This window comes from Protopterus annectens, chromosome 14.part0 (genome assembly GCF_019279795.1).
Source record: "Protopterus annectens isolate FY-2018-M chromosome 14.part0, PAN1.0, whole genome shotgun sequence".
Lineage (NCBI taxonomy): Eukaryota > Metazoa > Chordata > Ceratodontiformes > Protopteridae > Protopterus > Protopterus annectens.
This window is the reverse complement of record NC_056748.1, coordinates 892538701-892563667: the sequence shown is the minus strand read 5'-3', so window position 1 is coordinate 892563667 and position 24967 is coordinate 892538701. Positions and strand designations below refer to the sequence as shown.

The following is a 24967-nucleotide window of genomic DNA, read 5'->3' as shown; positions in this document are numbered from 1 at the left end:
GTCATGCCCACCAAATCTCTGTCCCTATCATTTGCACAGTTTCACTGCAAAAAAAAAAAAAAAATTAAAACCATCGGGAGTTCCCAGCGCTTTATCTGGATGAGGGGTCCATGAGGAAAATCTTGAGTGCATACCCTGCGTTAGGCCCTATAGTGTATGCAGATATAAATCAATCATTCAACTCTTCCAGCCCTATCTCAACTCTTTGAACCCCAACCTCTGCTAGAGCTCCACTACAGAAATGCACATGTGCCTTACCTCCAAGATACAAACGTCCATCTTCCCAACCAACATTACCAGACACCTGAACTAATACAGTCAGATCGCCTGGGTCATAAGTCCAGGCTTTATCCTTTAGTGTTACCCAGCTGGTTCATAGATGTAAGATTTTAAAAGAAGCAGAAGTAAAAAGGACACAAACCAGAAAGTACTATTCTAGATACAGAAACTATGAGGAAAATATGGACTACATAAATATAGCCAATATTCTACTAGCTCAGTGGCAGGGCATTCAACTGTGCTGCTTGGAGCTTGTGATAAGAATCTCACTCATTAGCTGGACAACTAGCCCAGCAAGGAGTGGGGTGGGAGGATTGTCCTTTCTTGAGGGAAGACTGCAGATTTTTACTGAAGCCAGGCACTCCTGAAGGGTAACTTCACTGTTACATGCACGCTGCTTAGTGTTAGAATCAGGGAGCTTGACAACAGATTTCATGATTGCATTCGGCTGACTTCACTGTTACATGCACGCTGCTTAGTGTTAGAATCAGGGAGCTTGACAACAGATTTCATGATTGCATTCGGCTGACTTCACTGTTACATGCACGCTTAGTGTTAGAATCAGGGAGCTTGACAACAGATTTCATGATTGCATTCGGCTGACTTCACTGTTACATGCACGCTGCTTAGTGTTAGAATCAGGGAGCTTGACAACAGATTTCATGATTGCATTCGGCTGACTTCACTGTTACATGCACGCTGCTTAGTGTTAGAATCAGGGAGCTTGACAAGAGATTTCATGATTGCATTCGGCTGACTTCACTGTTTCATGCACGCTGCTTAGTGTTAGAATCAGGGAGCTTGACAACAGATTTCATGATTGCATTCAAAGGACTGCGGTGTGATGTGCATGAGGTGTCACTCCACAGTGTATGGTCTATTCCTTGTTAGGGGAAAAGCCCCTTCCCATTTTATGTTTCAGCCTCCTAGTAAAAAAAAACTCCTCTCCCTGATCACAATATGATGCTCCTGGTCCCAGTGATCACAATATGATGCTCCTGGTCCCAGTGATGCAACAGTCAACAGGAGGAGTCTAAAGGTCAAAGGCAGAGATGAGGACCAGGAAATACATAGCAAAAACTGTTCTAAATTAGAAGAAAAGTTGAGAAACTTAAAAAGATTCAAAAAGCTTTAGTAAGAAATCCAAACTCCTTGTCAAAATCAGCAGAACTTCTATCAGCTATATAAATTTAAGCAGCTCAAAAGTTGGTAAACTTTTGGAAACTCAGTGGAGCAGAGGCAAGAAATGAGGGGAGGGGGATCATGGGTAGTTGAGCCAGATACTAACTGCATGCACTTATGCAGCTCTGAACACAATGCACCAAGTAGTGGCAAAGACACTTTAAACTCAAATTATACATGAAAATACTTTTAGTGATCTACCCACAGGGGAACACAAGTCAGGCTACCATGCTCTGGTAGGTTAGACTTAGTTCAGAACAGTAGTGGGGGATGGGTGGACTGATGAATGAGGGGGGAATAAGAAAAACAATTCATGAATTAGGGGGACAAAGAAAAATAATTCAAAAAGCTTTGCATAAACATAATGCACTCAGGTTCATATGGGGAGCCCAGCAATCTTCTTGGAGTAAAGTGATCTAACACTGTTAAAAGAAATGTAACGTTTTAACTTGGCTTACTGATGGACACAAGCAGAAACAGCAACACACAAATAACACAAGCAAATGCAAGTTTGCATAAACATGACCATGAATTGCCTTGCCCCCATAGTGTGCTAGAATAGTGTGCCATATAATTTGCAAATTTTAATGCACAATGCATATTTGAAATTGCCAAAGCATTTTAACATGTCCTTGAAGGCTGAAGTGCTAGTTGACTATAGAATGTAGACTCTAGTCAGGACATGAAGCCAGACAGGCAGGAGTTATAGCCTTTGTAGTTAAGATATATGAAAGTAATGAAGCAAAGAGAACAGCCAGAAGTCATAGACCCAAATATCAGGAAACCTGAAAGCAATGAAGCAAATAAAACACTAATGAATAGTTGTGCATTATTACCAGTAGTCTACATGAATGGCAACAGCAGTGTGGCCATATAAATCCAGTCCAGCCTGACTTGGTGATATGACTAATTAAAAATAAAAACAAAGCTATCTGAAGGACATGGCTCACATGAACATGAGCAAGATCCTTAAGTCAAGCAGGGATGAATCAAGTGTACAAAACCAGTGGCCTGGTTCACAGAGTATAAGAGCAGTGGGGGTGGCCAGTTTCCGTCAGCAGCACTTGGACAATATGGGTTCAGTGTCAGAAGACTGGCCAGAAGAGAAGCAGTGAGTGCTGACTAGCAGTTTTACTTCCCATGGTTGGTCTTTGGGACTGACGTTGCTATAATTATCCCAAACAAAAAGAGGCTAAAACTTAGCATCAGGCTGACAGTTTAAAGGAAAAGATCGAGACAAAAGATGTGTTTATGTGCATGTACTGTTTGGGAACTGAAAGGCACACTTGAAATGGTAAAAAGGTCCTGTTTGCTTGGTACCAGATAAGACAATACCTATCACCTACTGCCACAGAAACCAGTATTGCTACTTACCAAATCATATAAAACAAGACATGCAGTGCTATTAACATACAGAATGGATTCACTTGTTGAAAAAGAAGGCCAGTATACCAGAGGGCAGGACATTATTTTGAGACTGTCTAATATTATTGGGCCTAAATAAGGGACAGCAGTTAGTAAGTGGGAACTACAACTGGGAATCCAATATTCTGGACTGGTGATGAGTGAGAGAATCCTAGACAAGGGTACTAAACTTTGAAAAAAATTATCAGGGTATCTGTAGCTAATGGGGTGTCAGTTAAAAAGGAGGATAACCAAAAGAACTGTTCCCAACTATGCTCGAGGAACCAGATCAAACAGCATCTCAAGAGATCAAGCACATGGCAGAGAAGGATGGCACTGAATGACCAAAGGTGGCCTGCCAGTCTCAAGAAAGGGGTTCATTGGTACAGGGTCAACTGCAAAATCACCACTTGGCAGGAAGCCGTAACGTGTGCTCAGTAAGGCTAATGTAGAGACTTGGAAATACAAGTCCATCCAAGGAGTGATTTGCCATCAAGAAGAGCTTAAGCAGGGTTGCAGAAATATGCATTTGTATTAAAATTACCGTAGAAGGTGCTGCATAGTGCCTGTCAGTCAACAAAGAAAGAAATTAGGTGGATAACTTAAAAAAAATAACTCATAAATGACCTCCTGGTGTTTAACTTTTGCCCTCACTTCCTGGATATCCAAATTCTCTCAACTGAGCATCATACAGTCTCCATCACATATGCAGACTTGCCCATTAATTTTTCTGAGATGACATTACAGTCACCCAACTTGAGGAGCTGAGGTTTTAGTTTCAAAATCTTAACCGTTTCCACTGCATATGTCTGCAGCCACGTGCACCCCAACCCTCAGAAAAGAATTAAGCATATGCCATCTCATTTCTTGTTGCTTGAGATGTGAGCCGAGTCCTCTCTGTATGTCACAGTTAGGGCTTTATCCCTCTGCTCCAATAGATCTTTTACTTTCTGGCCACAACACAAGTTTAAGGAAAAGGCATTTCAATAAAGCAGGTGCTCTCCAAAAAGGTGACGGGAAATGCTTACTCCATGCAGTACAGGAGAACAAATGGGTAAAGAAGGGTGCCAAGGAAAGCCTGACAATGGAGAGAGCGAGCACGTGACCAAATGTGAGAGCAACAGAGACTGGTAAGATGGTTGCTAATTATGGGATCAATGCTGAATGTATGAAGTAATGCAAAAAAGGTGAGATAACTCCGGGATACATTACAAATAAAGAGCTACAGTTTGAAGAATACTGTGAAGAAAAATATGCATTAATAAACAAAACCCATCCTGAATAAGCCATTTTGCAATGTGTGGTAGTACAGCGAACAATTTAAAAAGAAAAGAGTCTGTGGACATCAGCATATTCCTGCTGAGAGTGCTTTTCAATTCTAGGCACAACACATCAATCAATCAGTATATAAATAAATAAAATTACACTGACTGGGCTGGAGTTAAAAATAAGGGTCTCTAAAACAAGATTTGACTGCTCTAACTTCAACAAGGTAAAACATAACTGAATACAAGAGAAAAAGAGTGGAGAAAGATGAATGCAAAGGATCTCATGGATTGTTGAGAAGGAAGGTGAAGGTGCAAAGATGTAAAATGGGAGAATGTATTGTTAAAATATATCACAAAGTTTTATTTTGCCAAAATGAGTGTTAAGGACCCTGAAAATGTATTATCAGAGAGTGTAACAGAGTTCAAATTTATGTGATAGGGTCAATGAGAGTATGAGCTAACTGGAAGGGGAGTGAGGAAACTGGAAAGGGCAGTCACAATTCCTATTTTAACTAGACAAACCAACAGCCTCAGTGCATCATCATAAGTTTTATGCTCACTTCCCTTTTTAGACCGATCTAAAATCAAGTGAAAAACGTCTCCTCAATCTGAACAGTTCAAGAATCACTTCCCTTAAATACCGCCTAAACACAAGTTTGATAAAGTCAACCCTGCTGCATCTCCCAAACTTATATGTAGCAACTTCACGGCCACAGAACAGTGGGGAAAAATTAAATTTAGTATTGAAGTGCATAGCAGTTTTGTGGAGTGATGCACCACAGTACAAGTCTATATCCTTTGATCATAGCCAGTTGCATTTGGGTAGTAGTTTAACAAAGTAGCATCTGTAGCAAAACTATTACAAGATCTACAGAAACCAAAAGCACAAACAAGTGATAGTATTAGAAACATGTTTTCTCATAAGTTGCTAAGTTACTATGTTCTTGTCAGCTGGCCATCAAGGCACCGTAATTTCCAAAATGTGTGAATCTATTCCTTATCAAAATGAGTATAAAAATATAATTCCCACATGGCAGAAAAATTATTTTCTTCAAAACAGAAAGTTGTCAGGAAGATGGGAAATTGTCATATTTTAGCACCTACAGTAAACTCCAGTTTTGTAAATCTCTAACTATACATCTTGTACATCATAGCTGTGGAAAGAGGTTACTTTTTTTTTTTTTTTTTAAATACAAGGCACTACACAAACTGACATGGTACTCCATAAAGTAAACAAACATCAACAAAAGGTCAACAAAAGGTCAGCATTTACATTCTAAGTCCACACTTTTTTGCAAGAACATGCAATAAGTTAACCCTCCTTGTCAATACAGGAGGGTTCTGATGTTGACGAAAACTACAATGCAGTAAATAACGAGTGCAATTAATTCCTTGGGCTACAATACTTTCAAACGAGCTACTAAAATTTACTTCAAGACACTACAACATATCTGGCATCTTACCACTTTCATGAAGAGAACAGATGATGGGAAGTTTGGATTTTTCTTAACGTTTTTAATCACCGCCGTTTCAACCACCTCACCACCACACTGGATAATAAGACTTGGTGAAGTAACAGCTGCTAGCTGATATGGTTTCATGTTTCTCAAACCCCATGTAAGGATCTGTCAAAATAAATAAGACATGCACAAGTGAGTAAAACCACTCTAAGATAAACATGTCTGAGTACATGAAAATTCATACTAAGGAACTTGATGTGCAAGTACAAATCATGCTCACTTATATAAATACGTCAACAGCAAAACTGATCCTACATAAAATTTACATTATACTAAAGTCATCTGAAATAAATATTTCTCAAAATGTGTAAAAAATATTTAGAGTACAACAGATACACCGACACGTAGAATTTGTCACCATATGTTCAGATGTAATAATGCAGGTGATGGGTAAGCTACATTTCAATAAGCAGATCCTTTTAAATGTGAATGTTTACCAGTCAAGTTCCATTCCTTGGAAAAATATTTATTTTCAGTTTCAATTTTTCTGTTTTCAGATATAAAGTTAATGTAAATTCTGGTGATTGATAACCACAACAAGACAGCTAAACCCAGTTTCTTTGCCCCCCTCCCTTTTTTTTATCAATTTCTATTCATGTTCTTTGGTCTTCTCTGTGTAGCTGCCTTCCTTGCTAATCCTCTAATTAGCTGGAAACCAGTTGCCTTCACTTACAGTTTTCATGTGGCATACCCTGATGTGTACGGTGTGGTGGGAAGCAGGGCCCATGATCCATGGCTCAGTGGAGACAGTTTTTTGGCCTCCTAACATCCTCTTATGAAGTAGTACCAACATACTCAACAGAGGGATGTTCACCCACTGGCAAATTGGATCTACTTCATAACACTGACAACTTGAACTGAGGAATTTCATTTTACTGAGACCACAATCCCGACTTTTGAAAATACCGACAGTTTAAACTACCGACTCTGATAATACTGAAATTGCACAATGCTGAAGTTCATAATACCAAAAGGCAACATGCAGATGTTATGTTAGCTATATATAAAAACAGTACCTCCCCTAGTGAGCAGTGCAAACTCCTGCCTAAACACCGCCAAACAATCAATACCTGCTGATATGTTAAAATTAGCAATGAATATTCATAGACATATATTCACCGGCTGCACAAATATTCATCAGAGATTCAGCAACTTGCACACATATTTTTTTTTTACATTTTTGCAGGGGGGTGTACTTCCCTGCACCCCCACACCACCTGCAAATTAAATATACCAATTCTAACATCGCCCTACAGTGAGGAACTGGGCAAATTTCCTGTTCTGCTCAGCTGGAGGGGAATGTCAATCCCCACACACGATACACCCACTTCTGCACAGACAGACTGGAAAGGAACTGTTCTAATACAATGCTGGTACATTTACCTCCCTAACTACCTAACTGCTCAGCTCTAAAATTTGTACAGGCTACAGCAAAACTTTTAAAAATATGAATCCTATTAATTTAAAGTTAGTTTTTAATATAAAAATTCAGGTTTTCTTTGAAGAAACTGTCAGTAAGCACAGATTAATTTATGTTTCTTTTCATTACTAACAATTCACTTGTGAAGGGAGATGCACGTCATGACTGTGGGTTGCAATTCAGCATTTTGAAAGTCGGCATAGTAAAGTGTCAGTATTGTCTGACTCAGTAACTTAAGCTTTCGGTATTTTCAAGTTGGTATTATGGTCTAGGTATAATGAAATTCAACAATTTAAGTTTTTGATCTTATAAAGCAGTTCTCAAAAAGTGGATGAACTCAGCAAGCAAGTGCACAACAGATTTACTAGCCCTAACCATCATAACAAAGGATTGCCTGTTGTGAATGGGGCAGGGAATGGTAATTCCAGTGTTAAAAACACTGGAATTAATCAGTGTGTGTGTTCTTTCCTGCCTAATGCGAACCAACAGGACAGGTCTGATACACAGGACAACATAAGCAATGAGCACACACTTCCTAATAGGGTGAATAATGTCGACCAACCACAGAGGCTTACTGTGGTTCCAGTTTTATCGGAATGGTTGCAGAAGGAAATACAAATAAGTTTTTATAACCAACCAACTATGGAACATCTGATCAGTGTTGTGGGAATTGTATGTGAACTGAAACAATCTGATACTAAACTGTTAAAATACTGTAAAATACAACTTGAAATAAGTTACCTTGAAGAATGCGTAAGGAGAGAACAAGTCCTTAAGAGACTTAGGCAATGGTGTTAAGCCCATGGGGGTGATTCCAAATTCAAGATTCCACTTGGAATTGGTAACATTCATTAACCAAAAAGGGCTAGAGATAATTAATATGATGAATGGTAACTGCAAAAGTGACAATGACGAATTATTCAATGAACTTATGCAACTAGAAAATAATATTCGAACCAACCCTGAATTCACTAGATACAAGTTCGAATATATAAGACCTCTGAAAAGCATTGATCAGTTTATGCTCAAATTAAAAGAAAATAAAAATAAAATACTTGAGAGAGATCAACGCGATTATTCTGTAGGAAAGGATTTTTCCACCCCCCCCCAATACTTTTAAGCAAAGCTCCACAGACATTCGAGTTCCATTCAATCAGGAAATGCATTCTAATCAGCTGGAGGACACAGCCACGCCTTTCTCTAGTGATGAAGAACAGGAAGATGAGCATTATGTTAGGTGTAGCGAGAGTATTAGAGGGCAGCAGTTGCAAGGAGCGAATAACAACCAAAATAAAGCCCCTTATCAAAATTTTCGTGGAGTCACTGTGGGAAACCAAACAAACAATTTAAACAATGGTCGGGGGAGAAACAAAACAAAGAAAAACAACAAGAACAAATGGAGAAAATAATCCTCCCTTTGTAAAATGAGCACATAATTTTTTTCTAACGACGCTAACTTTGGAAATAATTTGAATTTAAGGGAAAGTGGGCACATCATCCTGACCAATTCACAAGGTGACCTTAAAGTATTTAATTTTAAATTGTTAATATTTGAGCATAAATGTATTGATATTTTAGCTAAGGGGCTTACATTTGTACCCCTAAGAAACTTTAATTTGCCTAATTTGTTAATGGACTTTAAAATGTATTTACGCAAATTGAATTTACAAGTTTTGTTTGGCAGCAAAGAATTCACTGAAAATGTTTTTACAATTTCAAGTATGTTTAAATCACTCACTGCATCCCAATTTAGTAAAATTTGAAAGAATATGTGAGATTGATTTTAGGAACTATATCCCTGAAAATAAAAGATGGAAAGGACATAGTAATGTTACTGAAGAATGGTTTATGCTAAATAATCTGAATTTTACTAACACAAGGATTATGAAACCAGATAAGGGTAGGGGGGGCTTTGCATTTATGGATAACAAAGAATATGTGACTAGAATGTTAAACATTTTGTCCACAGACACTTATGAATGTACAACACTAAACGAGTTGAATGGAGCTTATAGAAAAATTAGAAGTTATATTAGTGACCTGTTTATCCGTGGACAAATTGGCACTAGTTTGTTTCATTTTTTTAATGATGCAAACAATTACCCCTGCAATGTTTGCTACACCCAAAATTCACAAAAACTTACAAGACCCACCAATGAGACCCATCACAGATGGGAGGAATTCTATAATTTATGCTTGTGCTAAAGTAGTAGACAACTTCCTTAAAAATATGTTAACACACAAAAACAAATATGTAAAGACTATTGGTCTTTTCTGGAAGATATGAATAAACAAAACATTAACATTAACTGTAATTTCCTAACCATGGATGTGAAAGATTTGTACACGGTAATACCACACAAGGAGGGGACAGAATGGGTTGTTGAATTCCTTTTGGAGAATGGTCTGCCAGGTAATGAGTTAAGATCAATTGAAGAATTACTGGACATCACCCTTAGAAACAACTATTTTATGTTTGATGGAGCTTATTATCTCCAAAAAAGGGAGTAGCCATGGGGTTGTGGGGGAAGTTTTGCTAATGCTGTCATGCCTTACTGGGAGAACCATTATATTTTTAACAACACAGATATTATGGATAAAATAGGCTACTATACAGGATTCCTGGATGACATTTTTATTATGGTTAAAAGAGACCTGGATAAAGCTGAAAAAATAGTGGACATAATGAATAGAAGTACTACATTTTTAGAATTTAAGTACACCTTTGGCAAGGAAAAAATTGCATATTTAGATGTTGAATTAGGTAAAGATGTAGTAGATTCATGTTATACAGCTAAAATATTCAGGAAATAAACATTCCAACTCATTTTTGCACTTCTCTAGTGGACATCCCGTATATCACAAGAAATCTGTAGTGAAAGGACAGCAAGAAGGACTACCCGGGAAAAAGATTTTCAAGCTGAATGCTTGAATTTGAAATATATGTTCCTTAAGAGACACTATCCAATTATATTTATAGAGGAATTAATAGATTAAGTACAGAACAGAAGAAAAAATGGGCATTTTGAACCCATGTTAGGTGGGCCTTCCAATAATAACCCCAAAATAAGTACTAGCTTGGTAATATTGAACTCTCAGAGGAGTTGTTCTTTGGAGGGGAATAAATATTAATGGAGCATTTCTCCCCGGGCCTCCGCTGATAAATAAATATGAAATCAGCCTTATTACTTCTTTTAATATAGATGCTAGACTGATGACATCTATTTTGAAGAAAAATTGTGAGATTCTATTACAGAATACAGATTTTAGGAATAGATTGGGATTAACCCCGAGTACAGTATACTCTTTTGCGCAGAAACAGAAGTTACAGGCTTGTATTCTTCCCAAATACAAATTCATCATGCAAAGCCACAATTACAACAGTAAGGCCCATTCAACTCATTTCATTGACAAACTCCCCCACCCATTACCTAAAGTAGGTGCTGTCTACCCTGTCAGGATTAAAGTAGAAATAATAGTAACAGGTGGGTTGCATATTTGCATTACTGTCATTTTGTTCACAGAAACATTAGTTACAGTTTGTATGTGCCAGCCAAATACACATTTCATTTTATTTATTTTACTTCTGCAACCAGCTTTAGTAGAGAGAAAAAAAAAACTTTTCAACATACGTCCAGGGAGAAAAGCTCCAACATATTAGAAATATTTTTAAACAAATGTTTAGTATATACCTGAACATATATGAAATAACATACATTAATTATTACTCAAACTTGGTAATTTTTCATTCATCTTAAAGTACTGACAGAAAAGTATTATAGTTTTGCAAAGCAGGAATTACAACAGTAACCATTAAGGCCAGTTGTTTCCTTCACACACACAAGCCCAATCTCTACTGCCTACCCCACCCACAGTATCTAATTTGATCTTGCAAGGTTAAAAACAAAAAATAAATAAATAAATAATAAAAAAAAAGATGAAAATGACATTAATGTAGGTATTCATTTTTCACATAAACAATACTCAGATTTCAGAGATTGTGGTCAATCTTACTTCACTCAAATGCACATTACTCTTGCAAAGCAAGACAGACCTGCAATCATTCCATTTGCATACAGGCATTGCCCCATCCCAAGTGCCTAACCAGAGAATCTGCTTTGAACCTACAAGGTTTAAAATAACGAAAATAATTAAAAGATCACAGCTGTATTTCTTACATATCACATAGCCAGGAACTTGCACGTAATCTTACTTCACTTCACCCATACACACTTTACTCAACAACAAAACATTGACAAACCATCATAGTATATCTTGAGTAACCCTGCAAAAAGATATTAGGTTAAAAAAAATAAAAACATGTCATGCACAAATGACCCCCCAGAACACACTGCATACCTAGTATCTCTGACACCTGCCAGGATATTATATACAAAAATAGTCATCAGCAGCCCCCATAACACAGAGACCTCTAGCATCTGGTTGACCCTGGCAGTATATTATGTTAAAAAAAAATCAACAGTCCCCAAAACACATTATCTCCCTATATCTGGTTAACCCTGCCAGGATATTATATTAAAAAAAGTCCATCAACAGCCCCCAAAACACATCACCTCCTTATATCTAATTATCCTGTCAGGATATTTTATTAAAAAAAAAAAAGTCAATAGCCCCCCACAAAACACACAGACCACTAGAATCTGGTTGACCCTGCCAGTATATTAAGTTAAAAAAGGGAAATCAGAAACAGTTCCCTAAACATATTGCCCCCGTAATATCTGGTTAGCCCTGCCAGGATACAATATATAAAAAAAAAAAAAAAAAATCATCAACAGCCCTGAAAACACACAAACCACTAGTATCTGGTTGACCCTACCATGAAAAAATGCAGGAAGTATCTGGTTGGCTGTGTCAGGAAAGAAATGAGAAAGAAGAGTTGTGTAAAATTTTGCCATAACCATAGATGTCCTTCTCTTCCATGGTGCAGTATTCTGTACAGTTGGGGTTTTCTCCTCTTGCTACCTGAACATTTGGGCAGTATACAAAAGTTTGCAGTCACTGCAGGGTGCGTGGGACATCTGACGTGGCAAGCAGAACTTGAGCCATAAAAGTGATGTGTGCACACACCAGACTTCAGAACTGAGATCTCTATTTGGACGCAGTCCCACAGAAGGTAGTACAAGTCCTGTGCCATCCAAGAAGGGAAATGCCTGTGATCAGGAGGGGTAAGAGGGAGGGATGGAATACTGCACCAAGGAAGAGAAGGACATCTATGGTTATGATAACATTTTGCACAACTCTTCTATGTCCTTCTATTCACATGTTGCAGTTTTCTGTACAGTTGGGTGAGTGCCAAAGCTCACTGTGAGGAAGGGGGTGGTGGCCTTGTAGAGTTCTCCAGGAATACATGGAGGTCAGCTCTGGCAAATCCAGCCTTGGAGTTGGAAATCTGATCTATTTTGTAATGACTGGTGAAAGTATGTACCGATGACCAAGTGACTGCTTCAAGAATAGTGGGAGTATCTAGGCCTTTGAAGAAGGCTCCAGATGAAGGCATTGCCCTAGTGGAATGTGATTTAACACTGCCCAGTAAAGGTTTCCTGTGGTGTGTGTAACAGAAGGTGACAGCCCTGGAAATCCAGGCTGAAATGTATTGCTTAGTTACTGCCTTCTCCAGGGCACTGGGGTGGAAGGAGATAAACAATTGGTCAGACCGTCTGATAGGCTTAGTTGTCTGTGCACATCAAGGGAATGTAGTACTCTCTCAATGTCCCCCTGTGGGTTGGGAAAAAAAAAGTGTATAGGTGGATGACTTGGTTTAAGGAAATCTCATTGACCACCTTGGGCATGAAGGATGGGTTGGTTCGGACAGTTACCCTATCTCTGTGGAAGATGAGGAAGGCTGGAATGGCCATGACAGCTTGCAACTCACACATTTCTAGCTGAAGTTAATGCCACCAGCAGAACAGTCTTCCATGTGCAGTGTTTTAGACAAGCTACGGATGCTGGCTCAAAAGGACGGAGTGTGAGCTTCCCTAAAACGTAGTTCAGGTCCCATGGAGGTGGAAAGGGCTTCCTTGGTGGCCTGAGATTAAGAACTCCCTTAAGAAACAGTTTTGCAGGCAATCTGGAAGCTAAGAAGGGGTCCAGAGGTAGGTAGGCAGAAATGGCAGACAAATGGGCCTTAATGGAGGAGAATGCTTATCTTGTCTGCAAAAGTTCACACAGGTAAGACAGCATTAGGGGACCTTGCTGTGTAATGGGTCCAATTGCCTTCTTAAGACACCATATGGAGAATATTTTCCACTTGGATACGCAAGATCTCCTGGTATTAGGTTTCCTGGCCTTCTGCAGGACAGTGAGCACATCCTCAGTGTATAGATGTCTGAAAGGAATCAGAATCCTATCACTCACAAGGTGAGGTGTACAGATTGCCAATGTGAGTGGATTTGGGTCCGCTTGCCCTGTGTGAGAAGGCCCACTCTGAGTTGTAACTTGTGATTGCCCTTGGCTAGTTGCAGGATAAGGTGGAACCAATGCTGCCTTGGCCAATATGGAGTCACCAGCAAGATTTTTGGCCTGTCCTGCTATACCTTCAGCAGGACTTTCTGAACAAGAGAGAAGGGGGGAATGTATAGAGAAACATCCCCTTCCAGAAGATTGAGAAGGCATCTGTTGCCATTGCCAGGGTTTCTGGCAGTCTGGTGCAGAAAGAGGGAAGTTGTCCGTTCATGGTGGAGGCAAGCAGGTCTATTTGAGGTGTACCCTATCTGTGGATAAGGTCCAGGAAGATATCCCTGTGAAGTATCCATTCATGGGACATTGTCATGGACCTGCTGAGGAAATCTGCCCGAGAGTTCTGTTGGGAAGGGATGTATTCTGCCTGAATAGTAATTCCCTGACTGGTGGCTAGTTCCCAAATCAGGAGAGCTAGTATGCAAACTAAGTAAGATTTGGTTCCCTCCTGCTTGCTGAGCTACCACAGAACTGTGGTACTGTCTGTGCAAAGCTTTAGGGGTCCCTGTTGTAGTCCGGACAGAAAGGCCTTCAATGCCAGTAGCATTGCTCTCATTTCTCTTACACTGATGTGCTCTTTCCAGTGAGATTCTTGTCAAACACCCTGAACTTTTAGGGGTCCCAGTGTTGCTCCCCAACCGAGGTCTGAGGTGTCTGTATATTATTACCTGCATTGGTGAACAGGGTTGGAGTGGAAGACCTGGGCTGAGACTCACCTGGGTCGACCACCAATGAATGTCCTTCCTGAGGCAGGGCAAGAGGAGCACACTGAACTCCACGGGGTGGAAATGCTGAGTCCAAACAGACCTGAGGTACTGCCTTAAAGTAATTTCCTTTGTTTGAAGTACTAAGAGTAGATATTGTGTCAGGCTTTCCACCTTTTGGGGTTGAAGGAAGTCTTTCATGATGTCTGTCCAAATCCTGTGCCCCAGGAAAACTATGCCCTGGGCAGGATCCAGGTGGGATTTTGAGTAGTTTATCTGAAACCTTAGGGACTGTAGGAGGGCAGTGGTTTTCTGCAACTGAAGCAGTTGGGATTGTTTGCAATCTGCTTGGATGAGTAGGTCATCCAAGTAAGTGAAGATATGAATCCCTTGAGTCCTGCACAAGGCAATCACTGGTGCCAGGCATTTGATGAAGACTCTTGGTGCTGTGGAAAGACCAAAGGGCAAGGCCAAAAACTGATAGTGAGAGGAGGCCACTGAGAAATGAAGGAATCTCCTGAAGCTGGGCCTATTGGGGATGTGGAGGTAGGCATCCTTGATGTCCAAGGTGGCCATGAATCCTTGAGGTAGGATCAGAGGGAAAAGAGTTTACCATGTAAGCATCCAGAAGGTGGGTACATGCAGGAAAAGATTCAGATGGGAAAGATCCAAAATTGGCCTCCAGAGTCCACCTTTTCTTGGCAATAAGAAGAGCCTGGAGTAAAAGCCTTTTCCCAGTGCTGACTGTGGAACAGGCTGGATGGTACCTTGTGCCATAAGATTGTCCAGAACTGGTTGAAGGAGGTGAAGCTGATCTTCTGGCAGCTGGGGGATTCCCCTTCTCCTAGGGGGAATGACTCAGGTCATGAAGTACCTGTGTTCTATTACTGAAAGTACTCACTTTTGAAGTTATGTATCTCCACACCTGGAGACAGTGAGAGAGTCATAAGGAAAGAGGGATGGAGGGTGGTTTCAAGAATGGCAGGTAGTCACACACTACCTGCCCTGTCTTGAAGGAGTGCCCTCTCTGACTGGTAGTTTGTGTATTCCTGGCAGGAGTGGGTTGTTTACTGGAAGCTTTTCTTGGTCTGGAAGAGGAAGAGGGACCTGAAAGCTTCCTGACAAACTGAGTTTTTGATGGGCAATTTCTTTGTAACTTGAGAACTGGGGATACAAACAAATGCTTTAAATCTTGTAATTCCTTACCTTTTTATTGCAAGGTCTTAAATAAGTCTGCAACCTTGGATCCAAATAGGGCTGAATTGTCTAAAGGTGCATCTACCAGCTTAGCCCTAAAATCATCTGGTAATGTCTGGATGCATAGCCAAGAACACCTTCTTAGTGCAGAGGCTGATGCTGCAGGCCTAGCTGAGGCCTCAGCCACATCATAGCTGCACCTGAGTGTGTCTAGTAACTTGAGAGGTCAGGGAAACAAGAGAGGACAGTTGAGATTTGGCTGGGAAGTCAAAAATGTCCAAAAGCTGTTTGAAAATTTTCTCTAAAAGGGACAAGGCATATTTAGACGTGTGTCTGGTAATGGATTGCTCTGGAAGCCAGAGTAGCAGACGTGTACCCTTTTTTTTTCCAATCGCGCCATGGCCTTGCTGTCCTTGTCAGCAGGTAGGAGAGTAGCTGAGGGCAACAATTTTGAAGCCTTGTCAGTAAAGACTGAGATAGTAGCTGGGTCTGCATCAGGGCATTTTACCAGAAATGCGGCTGATCAGGAACCTTGTAGACCCTATCAGGTCTGTGGGGGGCTGGAGGTTGGAAGTCTGGATTCATAGATGCTGCAGTGAAAGCATCAAGAAAGGCTGGAAGTATAGGAGGAACAGCTGAAGGAGCTCATAGTAGCATTTTTGTACCTCAGTCATCTCAGACAAGTCCCACTTGAAATACTCTCCCATCATTGCTATGGTTTCATCAAAGGTGAGACTTTCTGCACTGGGATCAGCTTCGGTAGATTCTTCCTCTGGAGAGGCATAACTAAGGGGGGAAGGGAGTTGGGAGGCATAACAGAGAGATTCTTAATCAGAGTACTCCTCACTCTTCCACATGTGAGGGTCAGAGGCCTGAGGCCTAGGGCTCAGAACTGGAGAAGGGATGGGGAAGCCCCCGGGGCAGTATGCCGCAAGGCCATGAATGTGTTAAACAGGCATTGTGAGAAAGCCTGCCAATCTGGTTGACTTTCCCTAACTGGAGAGGTATGCTTTTGCTTCTCTTTCTTTTTAAGAGAAGGCCTAGCAGGTGTCTGTTTAGAGGAAGGCCTAGGACCAGATGACAGCAAAGGAGCGGAGAGATCTGGCTGGTCTGCCGAGAGCCTTGGTTCCCCCTCGGCATTAGAGACAGACAGTTGCAGAGCCTCAGAGGATGTGCTTTGTGCACACGGTTCACCGACGTTCGTTACGGTACCCGCTATACCCAGAATGGCGGTACCCAAGAGTTCATCCAGGCTGATGTCTGCCACAGGATGAATGTTAGATGGCAGAAGTACAGCTATAGTAACAGGCCTTGCAGTCTTGGCCTTTTTCTTAGGCTTCTCAGCAAGCAAGTTGGAAGGTCCTTCCACACGTAGCTGTAACTGCTTCAGACATTGGTTCTCAAGACAGAGGTTGAGAGCATGAAGTCTGCTACGTATGGTCTTCAAGTACAAAGGCCTGGCAGATAGGTCAGGCCTTGTAGTCATGCGACTTAACTAGGCAAAATAAACAAAAGGTCATGGGCATCTTTGTGGAGTATCTGATGGCCGCACTTACACTTGCCCTTTCTGGATGACATGAACAAGCACTAACATTCAATGACTAAATTAAAGGATCCAGGGTACTTGTCTGAGTTTTACAAATATCTGATGGCTGGGGAAGGCAGGAACACCTGACGTTGAACTGGTGGCAGAGAAGTTCTTGGATCTAGGGCATGCAGACATCACTTTTATGGCTCATGTTCTGCTTGCCACATCAGACGTCCCACGCACCCTGCAGTGACTGCAAACTTTTGTATACTGGCCGTACGTTCAGGTAGCAAAAGGAGAAAACCCCAACTGTACAGAATACTGCAACATGTGAATAGAAGGACATCTTTCTTTACACACTAACCTGATTGCTGTCTCTCCACTCTTTCATTCTCTCCCTCGCAAATACAACACAGGAAGAGAATGCGACACCAACAGGACTATTTAGCAGCCACATCATGTATGTGACAGGCTGCTGACTTCACAGTTCTGTCAGTCAGCTTCCTATTTCTATCATTTAAAACTGCAATGACTTCTGTGTATCATCACTGATGCCTGCGGTATTCCCAATCTGGACTGTTTTTAAAACAGTCTGGAGGCCAAAAAGACATGTTTTTTTTTTCCTTCCTTTTTTTTTTTCCTTTTCGAGTACACATGCATGATGTTCTGTGTTCTGTGTAGAATCACATTCGACTTTACACACTAGCTTGCAATCTGAATTGCTATTAGAGTGTAAAAGTTTAATAATTAAACTTTTTTTCTTGTTTGAAGAAGGTTGGGGGGGGGGGGATGTGGCCCAGCAGTCTGATAAAATAGCCATTGGCAGCTTGTGGCATTTTGTTACATTTTAGCTTTCCTCTCCTGAGTCCTAGTGCCTTCCAGATTCTACCCTTCACTCCAGATAAACTGAAATGTGTACAGTGAGTATGCCTCCTGATGTCCTTGACAGAGGTTTAACCCCTTCCCCAAGAGCAATGGTTTCCTTCGTAATGTGAGAATAATGTCAGTATATAATAGCACACTGCACTGAAGCAGTTTACATAACCAGCTTGTCTGCTGCACCCTGAAGAAATCATCATGAAAATTTGATTAGGTTGTTTGACAGTGATACACACGACAAAATCCTGCACAGAGGAAAACCATGCAGGGCAGACTCACTGTAGTGCTTTAAGAAATATACCTGGAAATTGACTGACTGAATTATTTAATTGCTTTTAACTGGAGAGAAGCTGCAAATCATACACTTGTATTACTTAAAATGGGCTATATTCAAGTACATGTGGGAGTGCAATTCCTGGAGGCTAAATTTTAAAGCATGCATTCAAAATCTTAGTCTATTAACCTTAACTGGACTGACTACAGATCTATAGTAATAGAAAAGGCAAAGCAGACTGCATATACTGTACACTCTTCCAGGGGTTGTGTCATCAGGTGATGGCTTACATATGTCCACCTGCTGCTACATCAGTACAGAAAGTAGTCTTACAGGTTTTTTAGCAAGCAATAATGCCAACAGGGTTTGTGTTACCGTGCAAGTAACACAAGGGTGTTCTGAAGCCCAACGTCAAAGGTGCATGTGGAGTTGTGTCGGGGGTATCGAGAGAATTGTAGATGCCAAGACACCCACAATTCTAAGGTATTCTCTCGCTATACCCACAGTCTGAGTGGAAAATTTTAGAAGATATAAATCTAATTTCTCTGGGGAATAAAAACTCTTTGAACTAAGGTATCTAAGCTGACACCCCAGGAACACAATCCTGTGAGAAGAAGTCAAAAAAGACTTCAGAATGCTCTCTTGGAAACCTAGCTTGTGTAAGACAGCTCTCACTCAAGTGAGAGATTACTGACACATTCTGCAAAGATAAGCAAATCATCTAAATATGAAAAAATGCAGCTACTCTCTAGCCTGCAATTAAGTAAAACTGGAGATAGATACTTTGTGAAAACTCTTGGTGCAGTGGATAGTCCAAAGGGTAAGGCAGAGAAAGTACAGTTGGGATAAGATCGTATCATAAAAGTAGATATCCTACTTCTTACTGTTTGTTGCAATATTCTTTATAGCTGGGATATCCTGCCAAGGATAGCTGAATGTCCAAGCCAGCCTATCAAAGCCATTACACCTCTCCCAGATGCCACAGGTCAGGGCTCTACGTCCATTGCATGAAGTGACGTAGGTGCACTTACTCCTCAGAACTGAACTGCCCCAGGAGAATACGAACACTAGAGGTAGCAACATGCACATCCAGGAAGGGAAGAAAATGATAAGCCCCTTAGCCAGAAAGAGCAGCTGAAAAAAATGTGGAGGAGGATGGAAGGACAGAATATTGCAACAGTGAAAAGTAGACATCTGCTGTTAAGATCTTGCACAAATGTACTATGCCCTTCCTTATCACTGTTACATTATTCTTTGCAGATGGGAGAGCACAAGAGCTACTGAAAAGGATTGGAGGAGGAAGATACAGAGGAACCTTCCAAACACCCATGCAATATGGCCCTGGCAAAACTAACCCTGGCCTTAGAAATAACATCCAACTTGTATATTTAGTAAAAGTACAAACAGGAGAAATAAAGATTTGTTTTAAATTCTGCATGGCTTTACCCTTATCTTAGAGAGTTTGAAAAGTTCAACAATTGCAAAGTCAAAAAGATTCTGAGCGTCTAAGGGAGAATCTAGTAACTTTGATAATATCAGGGAGGGCCTGTAAACACAGCCAATGGTATCTTCTCATTACAGAGCCAGCTGCAGATGATCTCAAACAGGCACCAACCGCATCAAAACTACATTTAAGAGAGTGACAAGCTACTTAACAGAGAACCCAGAAGGGAAATGTCTGAAATCTTTGTCTCAGAATGAAGTAAATCAGCTAGAATGCCCCAAGCGAGGAAAGAAGGACCAGGACATACCTAGTCAGGAGGGTTTGGTAACTGAAGGCCCTGAAAACTAAACTAGTAGAGGTATACACCTTTTTCCCATACCTGTCCATAGCCTGACTGTCTTTATCTGAAGGGAAAAGTTTAGAAGAGGACAGTAGTTTAGATGGCTTGTCTGTACAGTTAACACTGCAGAGTCAGAGGCAGTATTTTTATGCAACAACTTTTGGGTCTCTGGAACTCTATAGAACCTGTCAGATTTCTTAGGAGTGGGAGGCTGGGAATCAGGGGCCAAGAAAGCTGAAAAAAAGGTGTCCAGAAGGACATCCAAAACTGGGGACATAGCTGAAGGCCTGGGAGAATCCATTTGTAACAGTTCATAATATCCCTTTTGAATGTCTGAATCCTTAGAACAATCCAGCTTAAAATGTACAGTCATTTAAACCATCTGGAAGGGGGTTCTTCCAGCTCCGTTGCTTTGCTCACTCTGCTCCCCTGCCCCCATATCCCACCCACTCTCAGCACCTCTACTCATATCCCAAGCAAGCCACTCCCTCTCATTCTTATTATCCAATTATATACAACTCTAACTTGTCCACACCCACATTTCATTTACACCTTACCTACTTTTATTTAACAAAACTTATCTGCTTTCCCTTACACTCATCACCTTGAATTCTCATCCACCCTACTATAAGTCTTTGCATCTTACTGTACTTCACCATCACAATACAATCACCATGTCAAACTGTCTGACATTAACTTCAGGCTTACAATCTTCTCTTCTACTTTACACACATCAAACTAACATTGCACCATACTTTTACTACTGACCAATCACATCTCCTCCACCTCTCCTTATCACAAACCACAAGGCAAAATACCTAACCAAATTTTCACAGCCCACCTTGAAGTCAAAACATTTCCAGCCACATATCACTAGATAACATACATCTCTATTTACACCTGATATTACATTTTAACACATAAATAGCACTTTTACTATTTTTAAATCACCATCAGTTGACATGCACCTTCTAACCTGCTTAGCTTCTTTACTCTTAATTCTTGACCTCACTACAACTATATCCTAGCATACACCCACGCACCAGTACACATCAACAACATCCTCCAACCATCTTCCCAGTAAACAAACTCGGCTTCTCACATATCTTCTCCCAGCTTTTCCCCTATACCCTTCCATATTATTCAAGCCAAAAATTGGCCCCCCTCGCCTCCTATGAAACCACACTTAACACCAGTACCATCACCTATGAATAAAAAACCCTTCTCATAGTACTCATTCCTAATTACCTACCTACTCAAATGTGGAGACATACATCTTAACCCAGACCCACCCTCTAATCCTAACCACAAGAGTAACCTCAAAGATTTAAACATACTTACACTGAACCTTAGAAGTATATGCAATAAAATAGCCCCACTGCCTGCCTAGATTGATCAAAATAAACCTGACATACTAGCCCTTACCAAAATGTGGAAACACCCCAATGTAAAAGACTCAGAAATAATACTGCCAACCTTTGAAATAACCAGAAGTGATAAATCAAAAATAATGGGGAGGGCTAGCCCTTCTCTCTAAACTCAACATCACACCCTATACCAGTAATATACCCATCTTTTCTAATGCTGAGGTACTAATCTCCTTTTTGAACCTCAACATATCAAATAGAATTTGTGTAATAGTATTATATATCCCACCAGGACATATATACCAGTGTTGGAAAATATTTTATCCTGGACATCCCAAACAATAAATCTCAAAACAATAATCTTAGGAGACATAAATATAGATTGGTAAACCATAGCTTCCGACTCCCCCACAAACAGTATAAATCTGTATGTTTTTTCTCAGCTTATCAATGCTCCAACAAGATACAGCAAAGATCTTACCTGCAAATCCACCCCAGACAGGATCCTAGTATCCCAACCTGCCAATTACCTCTCATACGGTACACTGTCTGGTTCCCTGAGTGATCAACTGCCAGCTCATTCTCTTAGAACAAAGTACCAACAACTAAGAGTACGCACTATAAAATCAGTTAGGAATTCAACAATCTTCTACAGGAAATAGACTGGACACCCCTTAAACAACTACCCCTTAATACTGCTGTACTATACTTTAACAACATCTTCCTTCGCATACTTAATACACCAGCTCCCAAACTACCCCTTAATGATGCTGTACTATACTTTAACAACATCTTCCTTCACATACTTAATACACCAGCTCCCATTTGTATGAAAAGAATCAAACAGAACTCAGCACCACGGCTCTCTAAGGAATGTAAACACCTGATGAAGCAAAGGGACCTAGCGTGGATAACCTGGAAACAGAACAAAAATGAACAAAATCATGTCAATTTCAAAACACTATGTAAGAAAGTGGCAAAACTAATCAACAGATATAAGAAGTCATACTATTCCTAACTTCACCTCCAGCATAAAATCAACCGGCCAAAATTTTGGCACTCCATATCCTCTCTACTTAACCTTGGAACAGAGAGCACAATCCACAAAACCTGATACCCCTCCATCGCAAATAGGTGAAAACTTTTAACAAGTACTTCATAAAATCAGTATCAGACCTACTAACTAATACCCTTAATGCTGGACCCCCCCCCCCATCCACCCTTCAACCTATACAGACACCACACATTCAGAAACTGCTACAAAAACTAAAACCCTGCTCCACCTTAGCTGATAATCTTCCACCACACGACCTCAAACTGGCTGCCAACTCAACTGCCTACCCAACCACAGTATCCTTATAAATAGGTCTTTATCCGAATCAGAAGTACCTACCATATGGAAATAATCTCACATCACCCCTATCCACAAAGGTGGAAAGTCTTTTGAACCATCCAATTTCCATCCTATATCGATTTTGTCACCCATATCCAAAATTGTCAAAAGAGGTATCCATGAGCAGGTAATGCAATATCTATTGCAGAACCATCTTTTAAGCAAAACCCAACATGGCTTCTGACCTACCCACAGCACAGCTACAGTTTTATCCTACCATAAACTGTAGATGTCTGATAGGTATGCAGCTACAGTCCTGACATATGGGTTGTCCTGCTTCTCACAACACAGTCAAATGGTTTCAGGATCATAAACAAGTAGTGAAATGCTGCAATGAACTCTTATCCTTGCAGTCGAAATCCTGGCCGATAAATGCCCTTTCTTAATCCAAAGAAGCCTAAACTAGTAAAAACGCGTCACTGATGCCATCTTCTTCAGTGTTTCTTGCCCCAGATGCCAGGTGCCCTCTAAGGAAGGCTAAATTTTGAAAATAGAGAAAAAATTCCAGACAAGTACAACAACATAAAAACAAATACACCACAAAAGATTACCCCAGGTAGCTAAATGAGGGGTAGAACCCAAAAGAATACCACAGAGGGGTAGGTGGGAGGGAAAACCTGACTGCAGTTGTATACCTATCAGACATCTACATTTATGGTAGGTACAAAACTGTACTATGTCCTTCAAGGATGCAACTGCAGTCCTGACATATGGGTTGAATACCATAGCCAACCTGGGGGTGGTAGGCACCAAGACAAAGATGGTGTAGCTAAAATGCCCTGCAGGACTGCAGAGGCAAACCCTGCTCTGGATCTGGAATATAAAGGCAGGTTGTAATGTTTGGAAAATGTATGCACGGAGCTCCATGTAGCAGCTTCTAAAATGTCCTTTGTTGCCACTCCTCTTAAAAAGGCTGTGGAGGTGGCTGTAGCTCTGGTGGAATGTGGCCTGATGTCAGCTGGCACAGTTTTTCCATGAAAAGAGTAGCAGAATTGAATGCAATTTCCAATCCATTTAGAAATTGTCTGTTTGGAAATTGCTTTTCCCTGCAATCCAGCAGCACAAGCTACAAAAAGCTGGTCAGATTTTCTGAAGGACTTTGTTCTGTCCAAGTAGTAGAGCAACTGTCTGTGTATGTCCAAGGTGTGCAGAAGTCTCTCTCCTTTATTTTGGGGATTGGGAAAGAAGGTAGGCAGGTGAATAGCTTGATTCAGTGACACCCTGGATACCACCTTTGGCATGAATGATGGATTGGTTCTCAAAGAAACTCTGTCCTGATGAAAAATGAGAAATGGTTGTATTGCCATAAGGGCCTGTAGCTCAGAGACTCTTCTTGCTGAGGTTACTGCCAGAAGGAAAGCTGTCTTCCAAGACAGAAATTTCAACTCTGAAGATGCTGCTGGTTCAAAGGGAGGAAAAGTTAATTTTTTCCAGCATGAAGTTGAGGTCCCATGCAGGCACTGGTGGTTTCCTTGGAGGGTTGATGTTCTTTATACCTCTTAGAAACTGTCTTAGCAATGGGTGAGAAAATACAGGCAGATCAGTGGTATATTTGGCAGATATTGCTGAAGCATGTATTTTTATGGAAGAATAAGAAAGGCCATTGTGGAGCATTTCAGCCAAATATTCTAGGATCTGTGGAATGCTCATCACTGATGGGTCTTGACCCTTTTTGCTGTTCCAGATAAGAAATCTCTTCCATTTTGCTGAGTATGTTTTTCTAGTGGAAGGTCTGCACGCCTCCAGGATGATATCTTTTACCCTTTTGGAAAGTGTATCGTGAGGAATAGTCATGGAATCTTCCAAGCTGTCAGCTTCAATGTTTTTAAGCTGGGGTGTAGTGCACTGTAATTGTGCTGTGTCAGAAGAATTGGCCATTGAGGAAGGAGCCACGGATTGGTGTGTGTCAAGCTCTGTAGCAGTGGGTACCAGTGTTGTCTTGGCCAGTCTGGAGCTATCAGTATGACTTTCGGCTGCTCTGTCTTGATCTTTAGTAACACCTTGGTCATCAAAGGAAGAGGTGGGAAGGCATATAGTGTTAGAGAGTTCCAACTGAAGGAGAGAGCGTCCACCTTCCATGCTTGAGGATGGTATGTCCTTGTGCAAAACTTTTTCAGATGGTGATTGAGGTGGGAGGCAAAAAGATCTATGTCCGGCCTTCCCCATGCTTGAGTTATTTGTAAGAAAATGTCTGGATGCAACATCCATTCGTGTGGATCCATGATGTTTCTGCTTAGGCTGTCCGCCAGAACATTGTCCTTCCCTGGTACAAACTGGGATTGTAGCTCTAT

The 24967-nt window shown here is 40.8% G+C and overlaps 1 protein-coding gene across 1 annotated transcript in view; it reads right to left on the bottom strand.

Annotated features, from left to right (window-relative positions):
- Positions 1-24967, bottom strand: part of LOC122788744 (myoferlin-like) — a gene marked incomplete at its 5' end in the record, with an annotated part of 518429 nt that overhangs the window by 397272 nt on the left and 96190 nt on the right. Inside the window, 1 exon segment of the mRNA XM_044055638.1 lies at positions 5565-5758. Coding sequence (XP_043911573.1) covers positions 5565-5758 — 194 coding nt within the window.